Raw genomic sequence first — 13,818 nt, 5'->3', positions numbered from 1 at the left:
CTGATCATGTCAATTTGCAGTACATGGCAGTTTCCTTGAATTTCTAGAATTTTTCCACAGGCTCTGCAGTTTTATACAAAAACTGAATACTATCCATGGCATTTCTAGTTCAAACTCATATTTAGCCATTCCAAAAGTCTTTGAGTCAGTATGTGGGAGAGTAGTTGGAAGAATTTTATCTGGCACAAATGGCTTAGTTTCTCAAGAGTGTTGGCGTGTTCTCCTCTTCATTTCTCTTCTCTCTACAGGTATTTGAGACATGACTGCTGCTATCGTCTTGGCCATCCTGTGCTTGGGACTGGCCTCAGCTGCTCCAACACCAGATTACAGTTTGGATGCTGAGTGGGAGGAGTGGAAGAGGAGCTTTGAGAAAACATACAGCCCAGTAGGTCACATGGACACCCAAAGCAGTGTCTTTGTAGAGCACATCCATTGCTTTTGGGGGTTCATGGACATAACAGAGACCATAGATGCCATTCCTACTTGAGGTATCAATGTAACAGAAGATGAGTACAATGTGGCCACTGTCTCTGCTCATTGGGGTGTCGAGAGTGGCTTGCTTCAGTGTCCTGAGATCCTTCCATGACCTCTAGGCATATGCAGCAGCCAGTTCACCTGGTCAGGTACTACAGGGGTGTAATTAGAAATGAATGTTATTCTTTCTGTTTATTTCCAGGAGAAAGAAAGACATCAGAGAGCAATATGGGGAGAAAATGTCAAGATGATCAAACTGCTCAGTGAGGAGAATGGTCTGGGGATGAAAAACATCACCGTAGAGATGAATGAATTTGGTGACATGGTGAGTGTGACTCAAACTGTCCCACACTCATCTTTTCCTCTTCTGTTGTTTAAGTTGAGTCTTTATGTTCTGTTCCTTAAAGACTGGAGAAGAGATGAGGGAAATGATGAAGGGGAGTTCAGTTCTGACTCTAAAGAATGGAAAACGCATCCAGAAACGAGGAGATACCAAGATCCCCAAAACTTTGGATTGGAGGACACAAGGCTATGTAACCCCCGTGCGGAGACAGGTATGACATCTTATGACTGTCTTCCACTGGGGATGCAACAAGTTATTGACATGCATGTATTTGGCTGGTATGACATGCTATTAACCAAACTTATTTTCATATCTTGAATACCACAGGTACTGTCCTTAGAATTCTGTTGCTAGTAACAAATGTTTCTTGGTTGTCCCCCAAAATGTGGAATCCCTAATTCATGTTTTAGCAATTATGGGGCCTATACAGGTGTAGAATATATACCTAGCATTTCCACACACTACTTATTTACTCTTTAACCTCCACCTCCTTCTAGTGGTCCCACTATATCTCTCTCGAGACTTAGTTTCTTCCATTAATGACATTCATCACACTTGGCAACAAGTATATCAAAACTTTATGTGCATCTGTGTGTGTTTGTGTGGCCCCCACAGGGGCATAAGACACCTCTCCATGGAGACCGACTCTTCTCACCTAGGCATCCAACAAATGCTAATAGTTCTTTTTTGACAAGTACTCAACTGCTTGAGTTTTTGCTGGCTGTTAGTATTTGTTTGTGAATGACAATATTATCTTTCCTACTCAGGGAGGTTGTGGTGCTTGTTGGGCTTTTGCTGTGGCTGCTGCCATAGAAGGACAATTGTTCAAGAAAACAGGAAAACTGATTCCGCTGAGTGCCCAGAACCTAATAGACTGTTCTAGATCTTTTGGCACTACTGGCTGTAAAGGAGGCAGAATCTATAATGCCTTCCATTACGTAAGGAACAATGGCGGTCTGGAGGCCGAGGCAACCTATCCATATGAAGCAAAGGTAAGTGGATTTACTGGGTGGTCATTTCAGTTAGGCTTGTGCAAGGGGAAAATGGCAGAAATAATCCATTCCCTCACAGCTCACCTTGAATGTAGACTCTGCACAGCACCAGTGTTGACCTTACAGTAAACACCATGGCACGGTTGCCTGATTTCATGGTTCCATGTAGGTGTTCCTGCTTCTGTACACATAGAGAATGTGCAAAGCATTCCACATATAATACAGATTTCTGCACCATGAAAATTTCTTATAGAGGTGTCATTGAAGACATGAGAGCTGATTTTCAGTTCCAATTATCCTCGTAACATTTCCCTTCCTGGAATGATTTATGATAGTGCAGATGTGGGGATGGTCCTCTGCAAAGTGCCAAGTGTTGTGGTTCTGACTTTTGCTCTCCAGAAGGTAGATGGAAGTAGCCAAATCTTTTAACTGTTCACCTTTTAAAGGAAGGACGCTGCAGGTACCGTGCTGAACGTTCTGTTGTCAAGATTGCCCGCTTTTTCGTTGTCCCAAGGAATGAAGATGCCCTACTGAATGCTTTAGTAACTCATGGGCCCATTGCTGTTGGAATTGATGCTGGACATGAATCTTTTAGAAAGTATACAGGAGGTAAGTATGTGGTTTTCTAGATATTGGTGAAGAATGTTTGTGACACTTTGGGACATGCCGGGTTGATATCTTAACAATGTATAAAATTTGATGTGAGTGTTAGGGGTTGTAAATTTTACACTTGTTAGTGCAGTAAAAACACTTGTGCTGTTTCTATGTGAGAAGACATACCTATGCATCTGCATACTTCATTATTTATCGTATTGTTTAGCTTTGTTTACTCTATTTTTCTCTACTTGGTGTATATTAATATATGGAGCTGTTGCCTTTCTAAAACTGCATTCTAAAGAGTGCCTTCAATGAAAAGGTTTATGTTCAGTTATGATTTCTTGGAATGTGATTCTATTAGCAAAAACCAAAGATATGAAAGAGTCGTTTTATGTTAATAAGGGAAAGTACTTTTCAACGAAAGTACTCATTTTATTTATGCTCATTTTATTTTGTTTGAGGATTTTGATGAGAATTTATAATCAGCATTTCTGTCAAGAATAGTTTCTATTTTTATTGGAATTTCTGTCGTTACAGCCCAGTTAGAATATGCCACACTTACTGTTGTTGACTACGGTCATCAGGTTCCTGGTGTCTTTTACTCCACTGTTTTTCCTTTTTAGGTATGTACCATGAGCCAAACTGCACTCGTGATTCTCCTACCCATTCGGTGCTGTTGGTCGGCTTTGGCTATGAAGGCAGAGAGTCAGAAGGCAAGAAATACTGGCTGATAAAGAACAGGTATAAATAGCTACCATTGTCTGTATTTTAGGTTTCAAATGGAACTTTCTACTTGTAGTGATAGTTTAGATAGAAGTCACAGAGAGCACTGTCACAATTAAGTTGAAAAAGTAACATCTTTTCCTTTTGATGCTCAGATGTATGTGTTATGTGTGTATGTGTCTGCTTTTTTGTGTGTTTGTATGTGTGGTGTATTTGTATATAGGTCTGATATCGACATTTATTATCTTTCTAACTTGTCCTCCACATTATGTATTGAGGAGTTTAATATCACTGAACCCAGAGTTTTCTGTTTTTGGTAGTGTGCTTATCCAGTTTGTTCTAGACACACCTGGCTTCTGCAATTACATGCTGGCTGCAAAAGCATCCTAGTGTTTAGAAGTTATTTTCCTTGGTTGTGAATGTGTGTCTGTGTGAGTGAGTGCTATGTGTGCACAGATGCTCATGCAGACCAGACGAAGACACCACGTTCCCCACAGCTTCAGTTACAGGGGAGTGTGAACTCATTCACACGGGGGCTGTGCTGGGTGGGAACTTTGGTCCTGTGGAGGAGCTCCAAGTGCTCCCAGGCACCGAGACTTGGTTTCACCCTCATCTAAGCTTCAAGAGGAGTTTGACCTCAAACCCCAAACATTACCCTTGTGTGATCTGGCTTTATTGTCTGATCCCTATCTTCTGAAGCACTAATATATAATATATGAATGAAAACAGAGTTCAGATTCTGCCACTGCTTTCCTTGGCAATCAATATAATCTTTGTGTCATTGATTTTCTATTTCTTATTGTTTTTTTCTGAACAACCAATGGGTAGAAGATGTCCCAATTTTCCCTGCTGTGACTTTTACTGTCCTCTGTGAGATAACTCTTGGTACTCTGGAATTGACTCTGTCTTTTCTGATGCTTTCCATTGCGTTGGCCTCTGGCTCAGTGCTCAAATGTGGAGTTATTGCAATCATCCACTCTGCCATGTCTTTTCTACTAAATGGAAATCTCGATTTTTCAGCCAAGGTGAAAGTTGGGGAGAGAAAGGCTACATGAAGATTCCCAGAGACCAGAACAACTACTGTGGAATTGCTTCCTATGCCATGTACCCTGTATTGTGAGCTGCCTGGGGCCGAGAAGGAGGAGAAGATATTAGGGAAACACATACAGAAGAACCCATCGTCTTCAAAGTGGCCAGCCTCTGCTGTGTGCAGAAGACACTACAGTCATTGAGAAGCCAGGGTAGGGTGTGAAATCTTGTCTGTTTGTTCCAGTAAGGCATGGTTGCTGCTGTAACTGCAGCGCTACACTGATTTGTGTCATGGATTCCTGTCGTGACTTGATTTCCAACTGTTCCAATGCACCAAATGATACCTTTAACAATAAACATTAAATTCAAGTGTACTGTCTACTTTTTCTATTTTTGTGAAGTTTTTTTTTTTATGTTCAAACATGACATTTGTCTTGATGACAGAATTAAATGTAGTACTGGTGCTCTAGAAGGAAGGGTGGATGGTTTCTCTGTGATGGATGATCTTCAGTCATTGGCTGTGGTCTGCATGAAGAGTTCTATTTGTATACTAGCAACCCTGCTCTGAAGGACTCTATGACAACTTCTGGATTTGATATTTTTAGTTGACATGAATTCACCCAGTTTCAATTCTTTATCACTCTGTAGAGTGTGATGTTACTGTGTTCCCAATGCATTGTGCTGGGCTCTGATTCTTCCTTCCCAGCAACCCAATCCTGTACTAGCTTCCCTGAGTTACAGAAATCAAGGTGACCATGTCTGCAATTACAGGTATTATCTTCCAGAATGGTCAGTGCTACAATGTGCTGAGTGCTGACAGCTATTTCAATACAGGCTTTTGCTGTTACGGTCTTGTTCTCTTATTGTCTGTAGTTGATAATCCTCAAACTTACCTATGCAATACATTCAACTTTGCCATACACATGTATGTTCAAACATAGCATATATGTGCCACTATATATGTGTTCCTTTGGTATACACTATTTAGTACTTTCTGTGTGCTCAAGCATGTAGTGCAGGTATTAGAATGTTTTCTCATTTCGTAATAAATCATAAGCACAATCTGCTCTCTTTTCAGTTTCTTAATGCTTGACTTCAGAGACTGGCTATTGGTTCTTAGTAACCTTAGTTATCTCATGGAGAGATAAATCAGCGGGTGGTTTTCTGTAAGCTAGATGAATTAGTAAGTCTGCTTATCTAGAATCCTCTTTATCATGTAGGTTAATTGTTAGCAAGCAGTGAAGGTTTCACTAGCACAATATCTTACAATGACACAAGTGATATTAAAGACTATGTTGGGACAAGAAGGTCAGAGAGCAATAAGGATGGCCCACCCAATGAGGAAAGTAATGCTTAAACTGGGTGTCTCATTCATGGAGACTTATCTGACTCAGGAGGTATTGACCTAATCTTTTGCACTCTCAGGAATTCCATATAAACTTTAAACAGAAAACCATTATACTCACACACATACACACATATATATTACACACACACACACACACACACACACACACACACTCACACAACTTGGCACAGACCTGTGTGTGGCTCTATGCTTGCTGCTTTGTCTCTGTGAATTCATATAAGCTTGGCTCATGTTGATTTTGTGAGTCTCATTTCATTGCTGTACTCCAATACCTCTGACTCTTACACTTTTTCTGTCAATTCTTCTAGTGGATTTCCTAAGCTCTGATGGGGAAGGTTTTTGGATGTGTTCCAAGGTCTCTCACTCTCTGTGTAATTTTTGGCTGCGGATCTTTGTATCTGATCCGAAGATACAAATATCTGATATAGGAAGGAGTTTCTCTGATGATGGTTAAACAAGGCACTGATGGATGAGCATAGCAGAATATCATTAGAAGTCATTTTATGTGTTTTTGTTTATTTGTTTGCTTTGTTTTTAGACTAGTGGTATTTGGTTTTACTTCTGTAGATGGAGACTGCTTGTTCATTCCCAACCACCCAGACCTGAAGTAATCACATAGAAACTATATTAATTACAATATTGGTTGGCCAAAGACTCTGGTATATTTCTAGCTAGCTCTTATATCCATTTCTATGCATCTATGTATCACCACTAGGCTGTGCCTTACTGGTACTGGCGTGTTACTCCTTCAGCAGCTCCATGGCATCTCCTTGACTCTGTCTACTTTCTCCCTACATTCAGATTAGTTTTCCAGCCTAGCTCTATTCTGCCCTGTCATAGACTCAAGCAACTTATTTATTCATTAACCAAGCAAAGCAACACATAAAAGAGGGGCTTCTCAGATCAACTTTCTACCTAGCTAAATCTTCACTCAAGCAGTGTTAATTACGGCTTCCATCTTGTGAAGAGGGCCTTAATTAAGTCAAATAAGATATTGGTTGGTCACTTCCACAAACTTCCTAGCAAATCTTTGGCAATGTGGCTTGCTGTCATTTTGTGGAGAGCAATATATTGTCTAATTAACAGCCTTTGTTGTCTGGAACTCCCAAGGGACCCCTTACTTCAACAATTAGACGTAACCCAGTATAAATACTGGAAACTTCATTTGGTGGGAAGAGATAGCTATTTGTCTCCCCCATTATTTGACAGTTTCATTTAGATCATCTTTATATATTTGGAAGTTTCTGCTGTATTAGGTTTCCATACTATCCCTCATATGCCCCTTTATCTTAGCGTCTCTCCTTACTTGATGCCTCAATCCCTGTCTCTCTCCCTCCTCTGTAATTGTTCCACCAATTGCAGCTGCTTCCCATCCATCCATAATTATCTTTTCTATTCCTCCTTCCTAACAAGATGTATTTGTACCTTCTTCCCTTACCCTATATGCCTTCTGTGGTTCTACAGATTGGAATTTGGTTATCATTGATTTAACAACTGGCATCAATATATAAGAGAACATATACCATATTTTTATTTCTTTGTTGTATGGGAGACTTCACTCAGAATGATTTTATTTCTAGTCTGGTGTGGGAGAATTGTTTGTATTCTGTCAATCATGTTTTAAATAAACGCTGATTGGCCAGGCAGGAGGTGTAGGCGGGACAAGCAGGCCCAGGCCTTTTCATGTTACATAATGGCGCCCACGTGGATAACTGCATCCACAGAAAGCCTGAGAAAGCTTGGAAAAGACTAGAGTAAAGCGTTTCAGTTTTTAGCCGTAGCAGGAAAAAAGCTGCGCTGTTTTAAAATGCCGGCTTTCTGGGCCGTCCTACCAGGGAAAACTCTGACTCTTTCAAGCAGGCAGTCCAGACTATGGAAACACTGTTGCTGCTTGCTTCCTAGCAAGGACCTTGAAACGCATTAAGAGCTTTTGACTGTTGTTTTCTCCATATTCCTTAGCAAATTAAAGACCCATGTGGTCAGAAAAAGAGAGATATACAGTAAAGAGAGATTCAAAGAGTAAGAAAACCTCTAAATGGTTTACATTGTGTTAAAAATATATACAGGCTAAAGGTTAAAGTTCTCGAGTTAAAAAAAAAAAAAGAAAAAGAAAAGAATGAGTAGCCTGGGAGGCAGAGACAGATGGATCTCTGGGAGTACAAAGATAGCCTGGTCTACAGAGTTATTCCAGGACAAAGATATGCAGAGAATCTGTCTCAAAAAGCCAAAAGTTAAAAGTAAAAATAAAAGAAATAGAGGTTAAAATAAAGCCACATAAAGATGGAAAATATACAGAGAATCTTGATACTGTATGCTATTATGCTCTCTTTAAATTGTTTAAATGCTGAGGAAGGAGCAACAGCTGCTAAAAGATATTTGCTTATAAATGCTGAAGATAGGTATTTTGAAAATACCTTGGCTTCAAAATTGAAGTCAAAAGGTATGTTACTTTGGAGAAGAGATTTTACTTTTGTTTCCACAGAAAATGAGAGGCTATGAATTTATTCAGAGTTAAGAAAAATCATCTTTGACCAAGGAAGACCACCTGAAAAATCTCTGGTAGGAACAGATGGCCCATATGTCTGAGTTCTTCATACAGAACAGATTCAAGATTGCTGCCTGAGATGATCAAGATTCACAGGATACTTCAGTCAGGACTTGATCATAACTCTAAATTTTCTTTAGGTCCCTATAAGATTATCAGTGCCCCCAACAAGTTGGAAGTAGCCTGGAATACTACGCCCACATTCCCAAAAAGTGGACTATGGATATTTTCCTTTGCTTTTTAAAAAAAGAGGGGGAAGTGGTGCGGGAGAATTGTCTGTATTCTGTCAATCATGTTTTAAATAAACGCTGATTGGCCAGGCAGGAGGTGTAGGCAGGAAAACTAGACAGGAAGTGGAAATGATTCAAGGAGAGCAGGAGAATTCTTGGGAGGAGGAAGTTGATTCTTCCCATTCCTGCCCAGGCTACCGAAGCAGCAGGATGTAAGCTGCCCCACTGAAAAAGGTACTGAGCCACATGGCTAAAAATAGATCAGATAAATGGGTTAATCAAGATGTAAGAGTTAGTTAATAAGTAGCCTGACCTAATGGGCCAATCAGCCTTATAACTTACGGAGTCCTGTGGGTGATTTTCTCTGGGGCTTGCCGGCTGTGAGGTACCAGGTGGGACAGAAAAACACAAACAAACAGGCCCCACTCATGTTACACTAGTCCTATCCATTTGCCTGCAAATTTTATGATGCCATTTTTAATGGCCAAGTAATACTTCATTGTTCAAATGTACTGCATTTCATTATCCATTCTTCTGTTGGAGGGCATTTAGGTTGTTTCCAATTTCTGACCATTATGAATAGAACAGCAATGAACATGGTTGAGAAAATGTATCTGTGGTAGGATTAAGTGTCCTTTGGGTATATGCCCAAATGTGGTATAGCTGGATCTTGGGGTAGATTAGTTAATATCTTCTGAGGAATTGTCATACTGATTTTCACAGTGGTCATACAAGTTTGCACTCTTACCAGTCATGGCTGAGTGCTCTGTTACTCCACATCCTTGCCCACATTGGCTGTCATTTGTTTTGTTGATCTTGGTCATTCTGACAGGTATAGGTTGAAATCTCAAAGTAGTTTTGATTTGTATTTCCTAGATTGTACCGCCCAATCTGTGAAGCCCATGCTCCGATTCAGGTGCGTGATTTCCGAATCAAGCCCATGAGAATGGATAAATATCCTAGGGGTTGAACAGACACACACAGAGAGACCAGGCTCATTCACCAAAGGAGTAAATGGCAGCTTTATTAAGCACAAGTCGGGTATATATACTAGGGGGCAGAATGACAATAGCCCCCTTCCATCCGGAACAAGGAAAGAGGGTGCCAGGTGCCCAACACCACTGGCCAGAGAGGTGTCAGATGTATAGGCACCATGGTGGGAACCCTGCTTGCAGGTGGAATTACCATAACAAAAGAGGGCCAAGCTCTCTCTAAACTAATCCTGAGCAGAGAAGCCAGGAAGTCAGAGGAAAAAACGACCCTGCATAGCACCTCAAACAAAGGGGAAAAAACCCGGGTACCAACACTAGATAGCTAAGAATGCTGAACATTTCCTTAAGTGTTTCTCAGCCATTTCAATTTCTTCTGTTAAAAATTCTGTTTAGATCTGTACCCCATTTTTAAATTTGGTTATTTGTTTTCTTGATATTTAGTTTTTTTGAGTTCTTTATGTAATTTGGCTGTTATCCCTCAATCAGTTGTGAATTTGGTAAACATCTATTCCTATTTGTAGATTGCTGTTTTGTCCATATGACCATATACTTTACCTTGCAGAAGGTTTTCAGTTTCATGAGGTACCATTTACTAATTGTTGATCTTAGTGCCTGTGCTAAAGGGTTCTATTCAGAAATTCTTCTGTGCCAATGATTTCAAGGGTATCCTCACTTTCTCTTCTATCAGGTTCAGTGTGCCTGCTTTTATGTGAAGGTCTTTGATCTTCTTGGAGTTAAGTTTTTTGCAGGCTGATAAGTCTGGATCTATTTGGATTCTTCAACATACAGTCTTTGAGTTTTTCCTGTACCATTTATTAAAGACATTGTCTTTTTTTCCAGTCTGTGTTTCTGATTTCTTTATCAAAAATTGGATGCCCATAGGTATGTGCATGTAAGTCTGGGTCTTCAATTTTATTCTTTGGATCAATGTGTCTACTTTTGTGTCTAACTGTTTTTATTACTATAAATTTGAAGTACAGCTTAAAACCTGGAATTGTGATATCTCTAATAATTCTTTCATTATTTACAATTGCTTTAGCTATCCTATTGGTTTGTGTGTGTGTGTGTGTGTGTGTGTGTATAGTAGAAGGCTGTTTGTTTGTTCCTGGCTGCTCAGCTCCAAAATAACCACAAAGAAACCATATTATTTGCAATACTGTTTGGTCTGGATAACTCATATCTTAAATTAACCAATCTCCATTAATCTGTGTATCACTACAAGGCTGTGGCTTACTGGGTAAAAAGTTCTGGCATCGGTCTCTGGTGGGGCTACATGGCTTCTCACTGACTCTGCCTTCTTTTCCCCAGAATTTAGTTTAATTTTCCCCACCTAGCTAAGCTCTGCCTTGCTATATGCCAAAGCAGCTTCTTTGTTCATTAACCAATAAAAGCAACACACAGACAGAAGGACCTCCTACACCATGTGTGTCTGTGTGTGTGTGTGTGTGTGTGTGTGTGTGTGTGTGTGTTTCCATATGAAGCTGAAAATTGACCTTTCAGAATCTGTGAAAGAATTGTGTTGGAAGTTTGATGGGAATTGCATTGAATCTGTAGATTGTTTTTGGTAGAATGGCCATTTTTGCTATGTTAGTGCTACTGATCCAAGAACATGAGAGATTTTTCTATCTTCTGATCCCAGCATATCTTAGACAAAGTGTACTTGGTCATGGCGAATGAACTTGTTGGTGTGTCTTGTATTTGGTTTCATAGTATTGTATTGAGAATTTTTGCATCTATGTTCATAAAGGAAATTGGTCTATAATTCAGTTCCCTATCTTTATTTGGTATTTATGTGGCTTTGCTGTCCAAACTAACTGTGGCCTTGGAAAATGAATTGGGCAATATTCTTTCTGGTTTTATTGTGTGCATTAATTTGAGGAGCATTGGCATTAACTTTATTTTGAAATTCTGGTTGAAATCTATACTAAAACCACCTAAATCCATTTAGTCTCAGACTTTTTGGTTGAGAGACTTTTAATGACTGCTTGTATTTCTGTTAATAGCCACTTGGTGTATTTTATTTATGATATCTGTTGTTTCAATTTGGAGCATTTTTCTGCTTAGTTTTTTTTTTTGGATATCCCATCTATTTGCAAGAGTGGAGTTTTGCTATCATCTACTCTCAGTGTATAAGGGTCAGTACATAATTTAAACTGTAATGTTTCCTTATGAACTTGTCTCTCTTTGTGTTTGGTGTTATAACTAAGAATTAAAATATCTTCATGGTGGATTTTCTTCTGATAGTATGAAGCTCCCTTCTCTCTCTCTTCTGATTAGTTTTAGTTTGAAGTCTATTTTGTCAGATATTAAAATGACTACACAAGCTTGTATCTTAGATCCACTTACTTGAAATATTCTTTTCCAAACCCTTACCCTGAGCTGATGTCTATCTTTTAGTCTGTGTCTTTTTATTGGCAAAATGAGGTATCTATGCTGTTAATCTGTGTCTTTTTATTGGTGAAATGGGATTGCTGATGTTAGGAGACATCAATGACCAAAGATTGTTGATTACTATTATTTTGTTGCTCTCTCTCTCTCTCTCTTTCTCTCTCTGTATGTGTGTGTGCACGCATATGTGTGTGTGTGTGTGTGTGCGCGCGCGTGCACACATGAGTGAGTGTGTGTTTCTGTCTGTGTTTCCCTTTTTGACTTTGCTTGTCTGAGATTATTTATTTCCTGTATGGTTTTTTTGTGTAGTTAACCTTTTTAGCTTTGACTTTACCTTTCAGTAATTTCTGTTGGGCTTGGTGTGTAGGTAGATATTGCTTAAATTTGGTTTTATCAAGGGTTGTCATATTTTCTGCATTAATGGTGATTGAATGTTTTTCTAGTTATATTAGTCTGGGTTGACATTTGTGGTCTCTTAGAGTCTACAGCATATTTTTCCAAGCTCTTCTGGCTTTTAGAGTCTTAATAGAGAAATCAGGCATAATTCTAATCGGTTTGCATTTTTTTTGTTACTTGGTCCATTTTCCCTTGCAGCTTTTAATATTCTTTATTTCTTCTTATAATACTAGTGCTTTGATTATTATGTGCTGAGAAGGCTTTCTGGTCCATTCTCTTTGGCATTTTATATGTTATTTTGCACACTGAAAGTCATATTTTTCTTTAGACTAATGAAATTTTCTTCTATGATTTTGTTGAAAATATCTTCTGTGTCTTTGACCTGTGTTTCTTTGACCGGTGTTTCTTCTCTTTCCTCTATTTCTCTACTCCATTTCTTGTATTCTGTTGGTGAAGCTTGTCTCTGAGGTTTCTGTTCAAGTTCCTAAATTTTTTCATCTCTGGATTTCTCTCAGTTTGGGTTTTTTTTGTTGACTCTTTTTCCACTTTTATGTCTTGAATAGTTTTATTAATTTCTTTACCTTGTTTGTTCATATTTTAATAGGTTTTAAATATATTTATGATATTTATTTGTTTTCTCTTTAAGAACCTCTATCATATTCATAAAATGCATTTTAAGTTATTTTTAGTTGTAATTAAAATATTTTGGACTATTCATTGCCTGCTGTAGTAAGTTTGCTGGGCTACAGTGGAGACATGTTGTCCTGGTTGTCATTGATTGTGTTTTCTTGCTATTGTCTTGGCATTTGCGATTGGGAAGAATGCAATTCTAGATGCTGATACCTGTTTTTTTGTTGGATGGCTGTTTTTTACCATGTTTTCTCCTTCTTTGATTCTCAGTAGAGTGTTATGGCTGTGGGTCACCTGTAGAAAAAATTTCTGCCTCTTATAGGTGTGGCCACAGGAGGGTCCAGACAAAATATGTTTCTGGGTATTAAGGACATGACACTTAGGAATAAGGATGGGCTGTGGCAGTGGAGGGGCTCACAAGAGGGAGGAAAGCAGGGTGTTCCACCAGGATCTGCTTAGTTTGTCCCCTGGGAGTGGGGGCAGGGAGTGAGGAGAGGTGACACCCGAAGGTCTGCTGCAAAGCTGCTGTTAAGATTGCTACAGGGCTTTTGATGAGACTGGGATTCTGGATTTGAAGGAATGGAGGGAGAGGTGAATATCTGTAGTTAGCTTATGTGGTTCCCAGGAAAGAATGTGTCCCAGGGAGAACCTGCTTGAGTTGGGGAATGAGGCAAAGCAGTAGATTGAGGGAATGATGTTTAGAGGAAAAATCTGTGTTTCAGGGGAAATGGGTGCAGTGGGGGAATATGAAAGACTGAAAGACTCCCCGCTGGGCGTCTTCCCTCGGGGGAGACCCCAAACCCAAAGATCAGCCGAAAGCACGCAGCCGGATGCAAGCAGCAAGAGGTTTATTGGAGATACACAGGTACCTGTGGGCGGCAAAGTCTCTCGGAGGACTTGCTTGCGCGCCTGCAGGTTGGGGATGAGGGTTTTTTATAGGGGAGCAAAAGCGCGGGTACAGAAGCAGAAAAACTTTCATTTCATTGGTCAATTTAAATAAGGCTAAGCTGAGTGGCACATTCCTGACCTTTTACCTAAATACCAAGGAGGGGGTTGTCCAGACCCACCTGGAGGGGGGTTGTGCTACCTGTTTTTCTTATCTCTTCCTGC

The 13,818-nt window shown here is 39.6% G+C and overlaps 1 protein-coding gene across 2 annotated transcripts; it reads left to right on the top strand.

Moving 5' to 3' along the window:
* The first annotated feature begins 259 nt into the window (after positions 1–259).
* On the top strand, positions 260–4,374 carry LOC125408888 (cathepsin 7-like). 2 transcript variants are annotated; one of them, XM_048447551.3, is made up of 7 exons: positions 260–385; positions 677–799; positions 882–1,028; positions 1,585–1,809; positions 2,256–2,418; positions 3,030–3,147; positions 4,150–4,374. In XM_048447551.3, exons 1-7 carry the CDS (start codon positions 260–262, stop codon positions 4,247–4,249), a joined length of 1,002 nt encoding a protein of 333 aa, XP_048303508.3. In that variant the 3' UTR covers positions 4,250–4,374. The 2 variants fall into 2 exon arrangements, with proteins under 2 accessions (XP_048303508.3, XP_048303509.3); XM_048447552.3 differs by having other exon boundaries at positions 1,585–1,813; positions 2,260–2,418.
* Positions 4,375–13,818: the final 9,444 nt, after the last annotated feature.

Source organism: Myodes glareolus, chromosome 14, assembly GCF_982192425.1.
Source record: "Myodes glareolus chromosome 14, mMyoGla1.1, whole genome shotgun sequence".
Classification (NCBI taxonomy): domain Eukaryota; kingdom Metazoa; phylum Chordata; class Mammalia; order Rodentia; family Cricetidae; genus Myodes; species Myodes glareolus.
Note: the sequence above shows the minus strand (reverse complement) of the source record. Positions and strands in the feature narration are given on the sequence as shown.

Bases quoted from the DNA above. Each gene is read 5' to 3' on its own strand.
- LOC125408888 (XM_048447551.3), top strand. From the start codon at position 260: ATGACTGCTGCTATCGTCTTGGCCATCCTGTGCTTGGGACTGGCCTCA. The intron at 800-881 runs GTGAGTGTGACT...TGTTCCTTAAAG, and splicing joins TGAATGAATTTGGTGACATG to ACTGGAGAAGAGATGAGGGA. The intron at 1,029-1,584 runs GTATGACATCTT...TTTCCTACTCAG, and splicing joins TAACCCCCGTGCGGAGACAG to GGAGGTTGTGGTGCTTGTTG.